The sequence below is a fragment of the Desmodus rotundus genome, chromosome 10 (genome assembly GCF_022682495.2).
Source record: "Desmodus rotundus isolate HL8 chromosome 10, HLdesRot8A.1, whole genome shotgun sequence".
In the NCBI taxonomy this organism is placed as follows: Eukaryota; Metazoa; Chordata; class Mammalia; order Chiroptera; family Phyllostomidae; genus Desmodus; species Desmodus rotundus.
Genome location: NC_071396.1, coordinates 95,144,434 through 95,161,878, shown reverse-complemented (window position 1 = coordinate 95,161,878; position 17,445 = coordinate 95,144,434). Strand labels below are relative to the sequence as shown.

The following is a 17,445-nucleotide window of genomic DNA, read 5'->3' as shown; positions in this document are numbered from 1 at the left end:
TCAGCACTGAGGCCCTACCCCCAACCCCTGGCATGTGTGGCTCTCAGCTCCCTGGTGCACATCCCTCAGCCCTGGTTCTGAGCAAGGCTCTCAAGTAAGAGACGACATGTAAGGGAAAAGAGTTCGAATCCCCCTGCCCCCAAATTGGACCTTGTGGTAAAAGAGAATGAACATGAACTTTGCGCCAGATACAGCTGGGTTCAAAGCCTGGCTCAGTCTACTTGTGGTATTGAGCAAGTTGCTTACCGTCTCCACACCTTTTCTTCATGCCTAAATTGGAGGCGGTGATACAGGTACCTTTCGGAATGGGACTGGTCGAGGAAAGATTAGAGGTGCCACGGCCGACATATTACAGGCACTCAAAAAATGGCAGCTGGTACTGATGATTTTTATAAATGCTGGCTGGCTGGCTGGCTTCAATTGGTCATTGGAACAGGACACTAATAAGAATGAAATTCAAGTCACACTCCAGACACTAGTTTGGAGGACTGCAGGAGGCAGGTTTCTCCAATGCACTGCTGTGGTGGGGGGGCCTCTCACCCCTTCCAGTCCCCACCCTCCCTCTAACTCTCTGTTCCGCTCAAAGAAGCCCCCTGTCTGTCTTTAGGTGCTAAACTGAGGGCAAGACCCCTTCTCTTGATATAGGGAGAGAGGGGGAATGCAGGTAGTTCCCTGAGCTGAGTAATGTTCTCATTTTACAGTTGAATAAACCAAGGCCAGAGATGAGAAGTGCTGCCTTTGTCAGACAGGACTACGTGCATATACTGGGCTCTAGAACCTTCCATCGTGGGCAGAGGCCCTGGGGGGCCAGGCAGGCCTCATGACCTCTGGAATGGAAACCACCACACCTGAGAAGGTTGCACCCGCCCTGCCTTCTTCCTCTTGAACCTCCTCCCTCCACTCCCGGGCTTCTCCTCCGCCTGTATTTCTGATCTATCTATATATATATCATATGTTTTTACCCCCTTTGTACCAAAGGGTCATATTTTGTGCCAAGCCTCTCCTGGCTATTGAGAATCTTTGTTTTGTTTTATTTTGTTTTGTTTTGGTGTGTGATTGTCTTTCCTGAGCGTGTTATTCTTGGAGGCAGAACTGCCCAGGCCTGGACAGGAAGGAGGGAGGCGGGGGTGGGGCATGGCCACCCCTTTGGGACATTGCTGTCCGGGCCCTCCGGGGCATGGGAATCTTAGGGTCACCAGGGAAGCTCCAGAGCACAGGGCAGGGACACTTCTTCCCAAGGAGACAATGAAACGGCAACAGCCAGCCCTGCCTCCCCGCTGGCAAAGCAGCCCCCAGCTGCACAGTTACATCCCTTCCCCCAGGAGCGGGACAGAGGCTCCAAAGGAGGCCACAGTGAGAAGGTGCCACTGGGCAGACCAGCCTCTGAGTCCAGGGTCACCCCGGCCTGTCACCCTTTCCTCATCCAGACCCACTTTGCACTTCCTACTTCTCACGGTCATGACGCACCGGTTATTAGATTTCCCATGACCACACAACGACCAGGTGAGGCCGCAGGGGCCCAGAGGGCTGGTGCAGCTCCCACATCTTACCACCACAGTTCCTGCTTCCCAGTCTCAAGCAGACATGGCTACAGAAGCACTGAGATGGGACATTCGGACTAAGGGACAGCAGTCTCCATCCCTCAGGGAGCTTGGATGAGACACTGGCCACCAACACATGGTCCAATGGGGTCAGCTCCTCTATTTAAGAAAGTGGGGAAAAGCTTAATGAATTGTGGGACTGATCCCCAAAAATACCATTTAAGAACATTTTTATATTTAAAGGAATAGCCCTTATCAAGCAAGAAAACTTGGCTCTAATTTCCTGAGGTTTTACTGATTTGGGCTTTTTCCTAATGGCTGAAGAGGCATTTCATTCACAGTCTTTTCAGATGGGAGGGTCCCTCTGAGGGTAGGACCCTGCTACTCACATGGAAGCTGCATGAAAATTAGAAAAAGGTGTCATTTCCTCAATACATATTCAGTTTTTTAAGAAACTGCTAAGTGGTTTTACAGGATGGCTGTAGCATTGCTATTCCCACCAGCCATGTATGGGTGACCCAGTCCCCCCCAACCCCGCCAGCATGTGGTGTTAGCACCGAGTGTTACTGAAGCCATTGGGGCGGGTGCGTGGTGATGGCTGGCTCCTCCTCGGTGAACCTTGCTCCATCCGTCCGTCTCACACTGTCACGTCCCTGTGAGCTCTGGTAGAAGAGGGGTCTTCTCCATCTGCTGTCCGTGCAGCCACAGGGCCCAGCACAGGGAGAAGCCCAATAACTATGCAGGGAATGAGTGCATGGCCTGTGGGGCCTCTGGCCCTTTTAAAGATGGGAAGGCAGGCACTCAATGAGGCAATCATTCTGGGCAACTTCCTGAGCACATGCCAGGTGGGATTGCTCAGGGCAGGCTCAGGCCCTCTGGGACAGAGGAGAAGGGGGCAGGCGGAGGAGCACCCAGCATCCTGCACACCTCACCAGGTCCCTGGTGCTGGGCACATACCATGGGCCTGGCACTCCTCACTCCCCCGCTCCCACTGTGTCAACCTTCTCAGGGCAGAAACGTCCAGAAGATAAATGTGTGGGGATCCCCGAAGCTCTTCTCCCTGAGGTCTGGGGCTTTCGGGTTTGGTTCTCTTTTTCTTTTTCTCCATTGTAATTTCACCAGGGTAAGGAGCAGGCCTTTGCTTGGATTTATCCATGGGCCATGCTCAAGCTTTGTCCTAACCAGCTGAGTCGGGCTGTGAGTTCTGCTCCCTGAAGAGAGGGGCTGCCTGGAGTCACGTGTCCTGCACACCTCCCTGCCGGTGGCTCTCGCTGGCCACACTTCATGTTTAACACACACCAGGCTAAGCGGTCTCACAGCACTTCTCCCCGCAGGGATTTGTTTCCCAGATGGTATCAGAATACAAACAGGATAAATGAACTAATGATGCACTTGAATTTAATATTGGATTTCAGTGTTTATTTATAGGTGAAATGGTTCACAGACATGCATATATATATATATTTAAAAGAAAAAAATCTATTTAAAAGAAAAAAATCAAGAATTGCAAATGAAAGGAAACTTCAACAACTAAGATGAAGACAGAAGGAAGGTCAGAAGGCAAAACACATGCCTGAAGGCCCTCAATTCCCTTGCTGAACATAGGCCACAAAATTGGCCTTGAGATTCCTAGTAGCTGTGCCAGTTTTCTAGGGCTGCCACCACCAAGTGCCCCAGCCTGGGTGTCTTACCCAACAGAAATTTGTTTTCTCACGGTTCTGGAGGCAGGGAGTCCAAGGTCAAGATGCTGGCAGTGCTGGTTTCTTCTGAGGCCTCTCTCCTTGGCTTACAGACGGCTGTCTTCTCACACAGTCTTTTCTCTGTGTGCCTGTGTCTTAATCCCCTTTTATAAGGACACCAGTCACGGTGAATTGGGGCCCACTCACATGACCTCATTTTAACCTCAATCACCTCTTTATAGTCCCACCTCCAAATGCAGTGACATTCTGAGATGCTGGGGGTTAAGACTTCAACCAGGAATTGAATTTGGCGGGGGACACAACTCAGTCCCTAACAGCAGCCAATAGCAGCCAAATGTGATCTGTTGCAGGAGTCAGAGGAGTTGTGACATAAAGCAGAGCGTTTTCTCAGCAGCAGCCCTGAGTCGTGAGACAACGGTCCCCGTTTGGCCCTTGACCCTCAGACGCTGTGTGCGGAAGTAGTGGACGTAGCTCACCACAGCTGCTGAGTGTCAGGAGGCGGTCCGCCCTGATGCCCCACTGTGTGTGGTACGTCAACAAAGTTGAATTCAGTGAGATCATCCCACAAGAAGCTTACATAGCCTTTGCTAAAGGACGTACGCCAACTGCCCCAAGAGAAGTTCAACTCCAAGGGCCTGAGGGGTCCAGGAAAAGACCCCATGGTACAGTGAAAATCCCCAGCTTGTGAGCTGGGCTCTGCCTTGCCTATGGGATTTAGAAAAGCTGAGATGGAGAAGGGCTGGAACTCTGGAGGGGGAAGCCTTAAGCAAAGGCAGGGGTGGTGTGGGCCAGCATGCCCACCAGCCTTGCTTCCTCCCTTGTCCAGCATCCCAGAGCTGGGTGTCTCCTTCCGGGACCATGTCCTCTAACTCGGGCCTCCTTCTCTGTGTCCCTCTGCAGGGCTCTGGCTGAGACCATGGCCAATGGCATTGACGAGCTCATCGGCATTCCCTTCCCCAACCACAGCAGCGAGGTGCTGTGCAGCCTGAATGAGCAGCGGCATGACGGCCTGCTCTGCGACGTGCTCCTGGTGGTGCAGGAGCAGGAGTACCGCACCCACCGCTCGGTCCTGGCGGCCTGCAGCAAGTACTTCAAGAAGCTCTTCACGGCCGGCACCTTAGCCAGCCAGCCCTATGTCTATGAGATTGACTTTGTGCAGCCCGAGGCCCTGGCCGCCATCCTTGAGTTCGCCTACACCTCCACGCTCACCATCACCGCCTCCAACGTCAAGCACATCCTCAATGCCGCCAGGATGCTGGAGATCCAGTGCATCGTGAACGTGTGCCTGGAGATCATGGAGCCTGGGGGGGATGGGGGGGAGGAGGACGACAAGGAGGATGATGATGATGACGAGGATGATGACGATGAGGAGGATGAGGAGGAGGAAGAAGAGGAAGAAGATGAGGAAGAGGATGATGATACAGAGGATTTCGCTGATCAAGAAAACTTGCCTGACCCCCAGGACATCAACTGCCACCAAAGCCCTTCCAAGACGGACCATCTCACAGAGAAGGCCTATTCAGACACACCCAGGGACTTCCCGGATTCCTTCCAGGCCAGCAGCCCTGGCCACCTGGGTGTGATCCGGGACTTCTCCATTGAATCTCTGCTGAGGGAGAACCTGTACCCCAAAGCCAACATCCCTGACAGGAGACCCTCCTTATCTCCCTTCACCCCAGACTTCTTCCCCCACCTCTGGCCAGGGGACTTTGGTGCCTTTGCCCAGCTGCCCGAGCAGCCCATGGACAATGGACCACTGGACCTGGTCATCAAGAATCGGAAGATCAAGGAGGAGGAGAAGGAGGAGCTGCCCCCACCCCCACCCCCACCCTTCCCAAATGACTTCTTCAAGGACATGTTCCCAGACCTCACTGGGGGGCCACTGAGCTCCATCAAGTCAGAGAATGACTATGGTGCCTATCTCAACTTCCTGAGTGCCACCCACCTGGGGGGCCTCTTCCCACCCTGGCCACTGGTGGAGGAGCGCAAGCTGAAGCCCAAAGCCTCTCAGCAGTGCCCCATCTGCCACAAAGTCATCATGGGGGCCGGGAAGCTGCCGCGGCACATGCGGACCCACACTGGGGAGAAGCCGTACGTGTGCAACATCTGCGAGGTCCGCTTCACCAGGTGCGCGCCGCAGTCCCCAGCAGGGCCCCGGGGGGCTGGGAGCGGGTCAGCCATCTGGGCGCTGACAGCAGAGAGGGGCACAGGTCGCGGAGGGCTGGGATGGAGAGAGAGACCCAGTTCAGGGGAGGTCCAGCTGCGTCCAAATGTATGTCAAGTTCATTACTAGAAGGCGTGCTGGGCATTACCTGGCACAGTGATTTTCAAGCTCTTTTTAAGAGCTAAAATTTACTTAAAAAATATTTTCTTAAATACAATATTAGGTGGAAGGCCAAGGTATAAAACAGGTCAGAGCAGAGATGTTCTGGTGAAGGCAGAAGCGGGGGGCCTCCGTGCCTTGCCCGCTTGCCCTTCCTCTCCCATTCCCCACCGTAGATCCATGGAAGCCTTCTGAAGTTCCCCAGAGGCGTGCAGCCCCTTTATTTTATTTGGAGCATGTTCAGCATGCCTGGGGCTGTCCTAAGTGTGTTCCACACACTGTCGCCCCAGCCACACCCAGGAAGATGGGGAGGTGCTATATGGCCTTTGTTAACAGAGGAACATTCTGTCTCCCAGTGGCTGGCTGGCCACTCATAAATGCAGCTAGAAAATGGCAGAGCTGGGACTTATTTGTACATCCGCAAAATCTATGACCAGGAGACTACTGATCACTCTGAAGTTTGGTAGCCAAAACTGATGGGAGTTAGACTCGTCCACTGCTAGGTATCGACGCGCCTCACTCAGGGGGACTGCGGTGCATTGGTGCTGTTTGTGGTCACCGCTGTGAGGCTGACCTTCCCAGCCCTGTCCACACTGGGGGAAGTGCTGGTAGGTGGCCTTGCATCAGGGCTTGGTCATTTCCATGTGTTGGATGTGGGCAGAGCCTGGGGACCATCTGCCCTGTGAGCACAACTTACTGGATGAGGTCCTTTCCCACTGTCCTGTGGGAGAGCTTGCCTTGAGAGACTCACGCTTGGCTTGTGCCCACAGGGCTGAGGTCACCCCAGTCCTCTCAGGAATTCATCGTGGGAACAGCTGGGGGCTCATTCTTTTGATTTTCTTCAGTGGACCCAAAGCTTTGGCCTTTAAGGATACAGTGAAACTTGAATCATGCCAAATACTGAATTGGGGTCATGTTTTTCAGGGGGAAAAACAAGTTCCATAAAGTAATGAGACCTACTCTTTTGGGTGGCTTAAAACTCTATCAGAGGTTTCCAGAGAAGGGTATCAGAAATTTTTTCAGGCGACAGTGACATTGCTAAAATAGCCTGGCAGGCTCATTCGGCAACTGCTTCAAAGGACAATACTGATTGTTTCCAAGGTGGCTTTGGAGTCCCCACACAGCTGCTTCTGTGAGGGAACCCCCAAAGAGAATCTCTCCACACGCTTTGAGCTAACAATGCAGGGAGAACTTCCAGGTACAGAGCAGCTGGACCTAAATGCCAGAGATTCACCTGCCCTCAGGTGCCTTTCACTAATGGCCCTGCCACTCTGATGCCGCCTTAGGCAATGCTTCCCTCTCGTCCCACCTCCACCCTCTCCTGAATTCACTTAGCCCCACAGGGCCCCGCTGGAGCCCCTGACCAAGGCTGAAAAAAGCCCAGAACACCAGAAGGAAGTTCAACCAGAACAGAATCCAAAGTCAAGTGCAGTTCACGCATCTCCAGCCCCATGGAGTCCAGCCCCAAGGAATCTTCAAAGAGTTGACACTCTTCACTGGCCAGATCCAAGACAGCCCACCCCTGAGTAGCTCGGAGCATCCCCTCCTGCCATCCAGGGCCCAGCTCCCTAATTTTCATGCCTCTCCCCTACACAGGTGGCTGCCACTGAGACACCTCTCCTTTCAGGGAGACTCTGGTCTATGGCTTTAACAGGATGCATGTCTCAGGCTACTGCAGAGTGACCCTGCCCGGCCCCCAAGTCCCCATCTTTATTCCCTCCCTGTGACTGCTCCGGCCTCTGCCACGTGCAGCTTTCTGTGAGGACCATGCCAGTCCTTGGGCCCTGGCTACCCCAGGGAAAGCTTTAAACTTGGTCAGTCACTGCAGATAGGCTTCTTGCCCTCCTGACACTAGAACATTCTCTGATCAGGCCTCCTGGCTTGGGCAGCGAGGCTGGGTTACATAGGAGGGCTGCATTCCGGAGCCCTCCCTCCCAGCACATTCCTGATGATCACTCAGGGTGGCCTCTGTGCCTGCAGCCTCCCCTCCCCTCCAGGTCAGATCAGCTGGGGGCGTCCTGGCCCTCCAGCCACCTGCCCTGCCCTCAGCAGACAGACTCCTTTGGCCCCAGGCTGGCCTCAGGCTAAAGCAGCTGCATTCCAGCCTCCATCAGCACCTCCTCCTCCCCCTCCCCCTCCCCCGTTCCCACTGGGCTCTGACTTCCTGAGATAGATCAGGAGACCTCCCACCTCCTTCCTGGGAGGCTGGACAAGATTCTCCTGCTCCTTGAATAAGGGACTGTGTATCTCACTGAGGGCTGTGGTCATCCATGTTGAACATCCGACCCCCCTCCCTGGCACATTCTTCAGATTCACTGGTTCCTTGCTTCCCTCCTGCCACCTCCCTAGCACCACCCTGTGAGGATTCTTTTTGGTCTTTGGAGACCGAGACGCTGGCCTGTCCAGGTGGGGGTTTCCTGCAACTGTCTGTAGCCAAGACGCTTGCAGCCCTTACCATTGGGACCTTCCTTATGGCTAACTTCCTACAGCCCCCATCCATAACACCTTCCCCCCCTCCCCAGCTGGAGGCTCTTCAGCAGCCATTTAAAGCAGCTGCTGCTGCCTCTCTGACTCAGAATTCCCAGGCTCCCTTGCAAGGCCAGGCCACGCCCTGGGACTGGGCCCCCAGAGGCTGAGGGAGCCCAGACCTGCTGCCCTCAACCCTCCCCTTGGACACTTTCCCTTTCTGAATGTCAGCTGGCCTTCTGCTCTCTGGCCAGGCCTCCCTTCCCTTCTCCTTACTGCTGACCCACCTTCCATCCCTCTTGGAGGGCCCTACCCTACCCCTGCAAGGTGGTCCTTCGGCACATGCTCCAAGTTATGGCCTCGGGTGCCAATGCCCAGAATGCCCACGACCCACGAGGACATCTTTCCTAATGACTGCAGCAGCCACAACAGGGAGGAGGGGCCTGGGGGCCATTCCATCAGAGCCCTTCTCTCCCTAAAGCCTGCCTGCTGCTTTCACTCTCTGCTTCTCCAAGAGCAGGGACTGCGGCCTCCCCACCAGGGTGTTGTCTGTTCCTTGGCATCAGGACCCTCACCCCTGAACCAACTCCAGGTCTCTGCCAGTCCCACCAGTTGTCCCAGCCCTGGTTGGTCCACAAAGGAGACACCCCTGCAGCCCCAAGCAGGACTCAAAGACTACGTTTCTCTGGCCCATGCTGCTCCCTCTTAGCTCTCTGGTCACCGCTCTGAGTGCCTCCACCTGTGCCCGAGCCTCTGTTTACGCTCTCCAGCACAGTCCCTCGGCGCCTTTTTCTCCCTGGAAAAGGCCGGGGTCTGTGTGGCTGCAGAGAGATGGCCTCGGCCACAACAGGTCCCAGGGGCGCCACCTTGGGAGAGAGAAACAGGACCCAGCGCAGAGGCAGTCTGGATAAAGATTCCCCCAGACCCTCCTCATCAGGGGGCCTTCCAGTCCCAGAAAGTCCATAAGTAGGGCCAAAGTTCAGGGCCGCATGGCTCTGCCAGCCGTGGCCCCAAGGACCGGCCTTGAAGAAAAGGGAGCGAGTGAGCCGGGAAGATGAGAAGGCATTTGTCCTCTCTGCATGCAGAGCGGTGCTGCTGCCCTCCCAGACCAAAGGTTGCCCCCGGGGTGCCCCACTGCAGCGCTCACCACTGCCAACCGGGCCTCAGAAGACCCTGAGTTCCTCCTAATATCTGTCTTGTTGCTCCTGGAGTGCAGGCAGCTGTGTGGAGCAGGGGACTCCTAGAGAGCATGGCTGGGCAACCCTCCGCCCTGCAGCCCAGCTCTCAGAGGCGCCCCAGCCACCTCCGGCAGGGCAGGTAACAAAGGCATGCAACTTCAGGATTGGTGGAGGGACTGGCCCCCAAGCAACAGAAGTCCCATCCCATCCTTGGGAAAAGATGGACGACCACTGTGCTCTGAGAAGTCACCCTCTGGTGGGCCATGATCTCTCCAGCTTCCACTGGATGCCCTGCCAGCAACCCCCAAAGCCTGCGGCTCCCGATCCTCAGCGCCCTCCTCCAGTCAGCCAAATGCTGCCGGTCGCTCCTGCAGCCTGCAGCGTCTGCTCTGCCAGTAAGGCCAGGGGCTGGGCTGCTTTTTTGTTCTATATTTTCCTTCTAGTCCTCCCGCTCCTGGCAGCTCTGGGGACCTTATTAAGATAATGTAATGTCATTAGCAGTGGCAGCAGGAAGAGAGTTGGTCTCAGACCATCAGGTTACCCAGAATTCTGGAGAATGGTGCTGGGAACACATTAGCCTGAGTGGGGGCCTACGTGGGGGCCAAGGACCAGAGGCGAGACCCGCAGCCCCTTGCTTTCACTCAGGAGGATGAGCTCATGAGGTCGGGCACATATTTCTCAATGACGAATCCTCCCGGCGGGCAAGGGGGAATGCAGATCCAGGTTTGGGTGCATGTGAGCTGGCTGGTCTCTGGTGCAGGATACAGGAATGACGTGACAGGCAAGGGGGTCAGGGCCAAAGAGGACCACGTTGGGTTTGGAGCCGGGGTTCTGAGAACTGGCCCTGCACCAGCAGGTCACTGGTCAGTCAACAGACGCTCCAAGAGCATCCATTCTTACCTTCAGTGTTGAGTATGGGGCAGAATACACAGCGTCTGGCAGGTTCTCATCAAAGCAGGGACCAGTACCTCCGGGCCCCATGATGAGCGAGGGCCAGGAATGCTGCACCTGGCTCTCAAATTACTGCTCAATGAGTAAAGGTAGAGCTCGGTGTCCCTCAGTACACAGTGGCGCCTCAGGGAGAGATCAGGGGCGATCGTCAGGAACCCCAGGTCCAGGCCTGGTTCTGCTTCTAACCAGCTGTGTGACTTTGGCCAAGTCTCCTCCCCTCTCTGGGCCTCACTTTGCCCATGTGTCCATGAGGATGTTGGAGCAGGTATCGCTAAGGTCGCTCCCAGTTTGGTGGCTCCATTCACATGTTGCCCAAGATCGGGAAAGCTGTGGACACCTGGCGGCATCCTCTCTGCCTTCGTTTCCTCCTGAGAAGGATAGAAACACAGCCTTCTTCAGCTTCGGTGAGCGAGGCGTTGCTGCCTGGTGCGTGGGAGGTGCTTGATTTGTGCTAACACACTAAGGGGAATGCCCAGGAGCCTGGCTTTCTCCCCTACATCAGCCAGGGCCAGTACTTGTTGCCCGTGAATTTTCTTCCTCCTGCTTCATCTTGTCATCTTGGTGCATGACAAGACAGCCAAGGACAGGGAGTGCAGGAGGGGCACCTAAGGGAATCGGCACAGTGACAGCCCCTGCCCTGGAAATAACCGGCACGGAAAATAAAGGCAGCAAAGGGGGCCTCTGAACGATGTCCCTTTCTGCCAGGAGCACCCAGGTGGTTGAGCGGGGGCCACAGACAGTGTGGAAGAGAGGCTTGGACCGAGAGCTCTCGACCAGCTGGGAGGGCAGTGCTGGCACATTTGGGGCCATTAGGTGGCCGGAGCAGATGATGCTGACACTTCTGTTGCTCCCTGCTGTCCCTCCTGCACAGCGTTCAGGTCACAGGTGCTCTGGGAGGTCAGGGGAAAGGGCAGAACCTGAGTGGCCAGGGAAAGGTTTGTGGAGGACTACCCTTAAGTTTGATCTGGAAGGGTCAGGGGGATTGAGAGTGGGAGGCACTGCAGGTGGGGCAGTTTGCAGAAGTAAACTCAGAAATGAAAGAGGAGGGTGCAGGGAGGAGGAGGCTTGGCATGAAGGGCTCACAGCTGGAAAGAAGGAGCTAGCACACTTGGATCTCCAGTAGGACCCCGAGGATGAAGGATTGGTGTCCAAACGTTAACAAGATACACCCAGAATGGCAAGGAACATAGATGAAGGACCCATGGACATGGATGTTGGGGTGGGGATTGACTATGGAAGTGGGGGGTGGGCTTGGTGGAGGGGGGCAAAGTGGGAAATAATTGAAACAACTGTAAAACATAAAAAAAAAAAAAGTCATACCCAGAAGGGGAAGGATCCTGGGTTTATCAAGCATCCATCCCATAACATGGCAGGCTCTGTCTGCATTGGGGGAGGCGGCACTGGAAGTCCAACTCATGCGGACTTGACTGGAGCCTGGCCTGCTAGGGGCCAGCATATCCATGTGGGCGTGGGTGCAGGGCTAAGCACACGGAGGGGCGGGGATGGCAAAGTAGGTGGGGTGATCTTTTCTTCCAGCTTTACTGAGATAGAGTGGATACATATCATTGTGTATGTTTAAAGTATACAGCATGATGATTTGACATGCGTATATATTGCGAAATGATCACCACAATGAGGTTAGTTAACATTCATCACCTCGCACAGTTACCTTTTTAGTGCGGGTATGGTGAGAACAGTTAAGATCTACTCTCTTGGCAACTTTGACGTCTACACTAGTCTTGCGAAGTAGAGTCACCAGGGGTCCCCTGAACGTAGTCATCTTGTAACTGGCAGGGGTGAGCTCATAAGGAGCTTTGAAAGCCATGCTAACTGGAAAGTTAGCACATGGGCCCTGGGACAGAGGAAGCCTCACGAGATTTTAAGCAGGACGCAGGCCTCCCAGCCTGAAGGGAAGTGACTGAGAGCTCAGCCCCTGAGGTTAGAACACTTTCTGACTTCACTCATGCCATCTCCATGAGCAGCTCCTATTCCTAAAGAAGCAGGGGTAGAAGCGCTGTATTTCCTGCAGTGGTGAGGAAAGGGTCCCGGGCTGGGAGCCAATAGGCCTGAACTCTAGTCCCAGCTCTGCCAGTAACCTCGGGGTGACCTCGTGAGCGTCCCTCCCTGGGCCTCAGTTTGCCCACCTGCAGAGTGAAGGGTTAGCCTAGGACTCTGGTTCTCAGCGGGGTCCATGGATGAGCTTCAGCAGCAGCAGCTGTCAGCTTGTTAGAAGTGCAGATCTCTGCCCTCTCTACCCCAGACCTACGGAATCAGACGTCTGGGAGTGGCGCCCCGCACTCCATTTCATCAGGCCCTGGTACTGGTTCCGGTATGTGCTCCAGTCTGAGACCCACTGGCCCAGATGCTCTCTGAGGCCCCTTCCTGCTCAAACATTCAATCGCTGGATGAAATGAGGGTTGCAGATACTATAAGAGCAGCATGCTGAGGGTGGGAGAGAGCGTGGGATGTCACAGCAGGGTACTATGCAGCCTGGGGGCAGCTGGTGGGTTGTGGGAGGGGTAGCGACAGGGGAAGTAGAAGAGAAGGGTATCTGGTGTGCGGAGGACACCAGCCGACTCACTTCCTCCTTTATGCCCCTCCCACTCCCCACCCCCACCTCCATTTCCCAGATGCCCTCCAGCCTTCCTGTGGGCACAGGTGGAAGGGGCAGGTCTGTCCCCTCAGGTCCTCCTCCTCCCCTGGTCCCTGGCAGGGTACACAAGACCATCCTGCCCCACCCCTGGGGAACCAGTCTGAAAATGAGAGCCAGTGAGACCTCTAGTGGCAGGGGACACCAGGGAACCAGGACCTCTGCTCCCGCTGTCCTGGGGTTATGTGGAGGGTGGTTTATTTAAATCTGGCCATTTTAGGGCGGACTCCTGAGCTCCACATCTGCTCCGACCTCAAAGCCGAGCCAAAAATTACAGGCAGACAGACGCTCCACCCAAGCCACACCTGCAGGGAGGAGATGGGAGACAGGACTCAGAGCTGCTTGGCCCATGGGCCTGGCCAATGAAGGCTTTAGAATGATCCCAAGAGGAGCCCTTGCCGCCCAGCTGACTCCGTCTCAGCTAGGCTGAAGGCCCCTGTTAGCTGGTTCATGCAGGCTCAGTCTTGAGGAAGACCCTGGGATGTCAGTGTTCCCCTCAAGACCTCTAGGAGGTGTGTTGAATCTAGTGCAATGCAAACCCAGATTTCGCCTCATCAGGCCTGGACAATAGGAATTGACGTCTGGCCCTAGGTGCAGCTCTGCGCAGAGAGGTTAAGTAACTCGCATAAGGTCACTCAGCATGTTATCAGTGAGTGGGTCTAGAGCAGGGGCTCCCAAACCCCGGATGCGAGCCCTACCCCCACACCATACCTCACCTCTGAATAATGCCGCTTAAACCCTGAGAAGCTTTGCCATAGATTAGGCTGCATTCTTGTTGCACCTGGCTCTTTTGTAAACCCTTGAATTGTCTGCAGACAAAGAGCAGAGCCCAGAGCTTGGGATCAGAAACCACAGCGCAGGAGACTTGAACAAGGTGTGCCAGTTTCCATAGCCTCCCAGATTAGCCCTGAGGACAGACGGAGCCCCACAGCCAGGCTGGGATGGGCCCAGGGGCTCTGGGCAAAAGCACAAGACAGACTGGAGGGAAGTGGGCATGAACTTAAGGTGCAACTCAGTATCACAGGTCACTGCCCCACTGGAGGACCAAGGACAGCCTGCTGGCTTCTGGGGATGTGGGACCCGGCCGGGCTATTTTCCAGTCTGTGAGACGGGCCCCTGACAAAGAGCAGGAGCTTCATTACTCAGCGTCTGAGTAGAAGGGGTTCTGGCGTGGAAGAGGTCTTTCAGGGCATTGCTCTGTCTCCAGCCCTCTAAGCCAGGTGATAACCACACCTGTTTGGTGTGGGGCAGGGATTGCAGGTAAATCCTAGCATGGGTGCCCTTCCTGGGATTTGAGACCGTGGCCGCATAGCAGGTTCTGGAGGGAGGGGAAGGGGAGCGAAGGGTGTTCCCCGAGGCGACTGACTTCCGGCTCTGCATTGCAGGCAGGACAAGCTAAAGATCCACATGCGGAAGCACACAGGGGAACGGCCCTATCTGTGCATCCATTGCAACGCCAAGTTCGTGCACAACTACGACCTCAAGAATCACATGCGCATCCATACGGGCGTGCGCCCCTACCAGTGCGAGTTCTGCTACAAAAGCTTCACACGCTCTGACCACCTGCACCGCCACATCAAGCGCCAGAGCTGCCGCATGGCACGACCGCGACGGGGCCGCAAGCCCGCCGCCTGGAGGGCGGCCAGCCTGCTCTTCGGGTCTGGAGGCCCGACCCCCGAGAAGGCAGCCTTTGTGATGCCCCCGGCGCTGGGCGAGGTGGGCAGCCACCTGGGCGGGGCCGCCGTGTGCCTCCCGGGCCCCAGCCCCGCCAAGCACTTCCTGGCGGCACCCAAGGGCGCGCTGAGCCTGCAGGAGCTCGAACGGCAGTTCGAGGAGACGCAGATGAAGCTGTTCGGGCGCGCCCAGCTGGAGGCGGAGAGGAACGCGGGGGGCCTCTTGGCCTTTGCGCTGGCCGAGAACGTGGCCACGGCGAGGCCCTACTTCCCGCTGCCTGACCCGTGGGCCACGGGCCTGGCTGGCCTCCCTGGGCTCGCTGGCCTCAATCATGTGGCCTCCATGTCTGAAGCCAACAACTAGGCTGGTCCTTGTCGGCCGCAGTCCAGCTACCCTGTCCTCTCTCCTACAGGCCCACCCTGCCCCATCCAGTGGATCTGCTGGATTTATTCAAAATCACAATCACAAAGAAAAAAAATGAACAAATATATATCAGCAGCAATGGTATTTTCTGGGCCTCTGAGGCAGCTGCCTCCCCTTCGCTTGTGTCCGAGGTGGCAACTCCTCTCAGCTGGGCCAGCCTCCCCCTGACTGTGTGCCTCGCTGGCTCTCAGGCAGGAATTCACCTGGCCTGCCAGGCCTCCAAGGAGGCCCCGTGCTGGGTGCCTGGGGGCTGTGTGTGCAGGGAGGTGGCTGGGCCAGAGGCAGACCCAACAGAGTGGGGATGAGGGGCGGGGCCTGGGGATACATGCTCTGTCTGGTTGAGCCCCACTCCCTTACAGCAGAGTCCCTGCTGACACTGCTCTGATGGGTCATTTTTCCAGTCCCCAGAGGTCCTGGGGTCCTTCTTGGAGACACCCTATTGAGAGGGTGGCCTCCTGGGGTCCGGAGTGAGGCTCTGGACTCCAGGCCATTTTTCCCTCAATGTCCTGTGACCTTGGACAGGTCAGCTTTCTCTTCCCCAGTTCACCCCACTATGAAGCGGGGCTGGTCATTTGGTTTCCCTCTCCCACCCACTCACCTATTCGCATATCCATGCCTGTCCCTCCAAAAACAATTCTTGTGAGAGTAGCCGCTTTGCACTCCTGAAGTTGCCGATGCAACTATCTGTAGTACAGGATTTAGTTTTATCACGTCCACCTCTGTATTAGCGCAGGTGAGAAATGTGGCCAGACTAGACACCAGTGACGGAGAGAGAGCTGGGGTGGGGATTGTCCGCAGCCCACTGGCAGCTTCGGGGAACTCCACATACTCCCCTCCTCAGATCTCCGGGCAGGGCCCCGCGCATGGCTGGACCCCACGATGACTTGAGCACACCTCAAGTCATGATTTACCGCACCTCTGAACACCCCTTCCAAAGCTGTAAGGAGTCTCCAGGGACTCCTAAGGCCAACAAAGAAGAGGTGGGGACCATGTCTTCATACCTGTCAACTGCCTCCCTCTACCACGATCCCTGGAAATAGACAAAACTCTTGGTTCCCAGGTTTATCTCTTTGCTTTTCAAGTTGTAGGTTTCCCTTTGCTGCATTTGAACACCCTCGGCCCCTCCCTCTGGGGATGCAGCTGAGGTGTGTGGCCCCCTCAGGGCGGAGAGGCTGAGCCTTGGCTCCAGTAGGGGCCTGAAGGGCTCTGTGAGTTGGGGCTGTCCCCGCACTCTCCCTGGTCCCGAGAAGGAAGACAGCTCTGCTGGCCCAGTGCCTTCCTGATCTCTCTCCCCTTTCCCGTCTTTCCTCCCTTTTCTCGCTGAGTTTGCTTTCATTCCTCAGTAGCCAGGAAAGGAGGCGAGCTCACCTGCACGGATGGCCCAGGCCTGGCAACCCCAGTCCCAGAGCCGTGGGCCTCGGAGACTTCACTGTCCTCTCGCCTTGGCTTCTCCCTGGGCAAACACAAAAACAAAAAGGCCAGAGAAGACTGCAGACTCTTGTCACTCCCCGGCTCTCCAGAAGAAACCCCTGACGCCACCCCCCACCTGGTGCCCTTACGCCCAGAGGGAATTGCTTCAGACACCCTCTTCAGATGTCACCTGCCTGGCAGCCGCGTCTTGGGTTCCTGGCTCCATTCCAGACACTTGCCAACATGCACAGGTTCCCCTGTCAGCCCAGGGATCGGGCTGATCCGAACTTTACAAGAAAACAAGGAAAAATGAACAAATCAAAATCCAGTGGTATTGGGGCTTTTGTTTTAATTTTGTAAAGGTAATGACTTCTTATAAACTCGATTTTTCAGATGACTGGTTATTCTCTTTGTTTTCTCTTGGCCACAGTTTGGAGTGGTACATTGTAAATTACCCAAAGACGCTGAGTACTGTATGTTTGAGAAGAACTTGAAGCAAATGGGTTGTGGGGTCAGGGGGGTGTGTTTTGTTTCCTTTTTTTTTTTTTTTTTTTTTTTTTTTTTGGATGTTTCAATTTGTCTGTCTGTGGGAGAACTTTGAAATTTTTTCTATTTATAACTCCTTTTTAAAATGTGATTGCTATATGTAAAAATGACACTCAACAGTTTGCCTTAGTGATTCAAGGGACAATCTTCAATAACTTTGATGGCACGCCGCATCCCGCCGAGAAAAACTCTCAGCTAACTTTCTGGCCTATTTATTAAACAGTATTAATTGACTTGATGAAATTATATGGAGAGTTGCACTTCTGTGAGAGGTGACGGCCACGAGCCAATCTGTACGCATCCACAGCTTCAGATTTTGATGACTGGGTGTCACAAACTTGCAATCATGTCAAAGACACCTTGGCCCTTATTTGATAATTGGAAGGGCAGTGTCCTGAGGTAAAACCATGCTTGCTCAGCTCCGGGTTAAGGCCGATCTCCCCCTTCTGACTCTCATTTTGGTTGTCAGTGGGCAGCTGCATGGTAGGGAGTCCAGGACTCAGCCCTTTGATGGTCTCCTACAGTCCAGCTGTGTGAGCCACCCTTTGGTCATAAGCTTTTGGACATCTGTGAGCCCGAATGT

General features: G+C 55.2%; 1 protein-coding gene across 4 annotated transcripts in view; it reads left to right on the top strand.

The window, feature by feature from the left end:
* The window catches only part of ZBTB7C (zinc finger and BTB domain containing 7C), a 293,509-nt gene extending 276,409 nt beyond the window's left edge, over window positions 1–17,100 (top strand). For all 4 annotated transcript variants that reach the window (XM_053912569.2, XM_053912570.2, XM_053912567.1 and 1 more), the window contains 2 exons: window positions 4,142–5,368; window positions 14,195–17,100. In XM_053912569.2, coding sequence (XP_053768544.1) covers window positions 4,158–5,368; window positions 14,195–14,846 — 1,863 coding nt within the window. In that variant the 5' untranslated portion in view covers window positions 4,142–4,157 and the 3' untranslated portion in view covers window positions 14,847–17,100. The remainder of the gene's footprint in view (window positions 1–4,141; window positions 5,369–14,194) is intronic.
* Window positions 17,101–17,445: the final 345 nt, after the last annotated feature.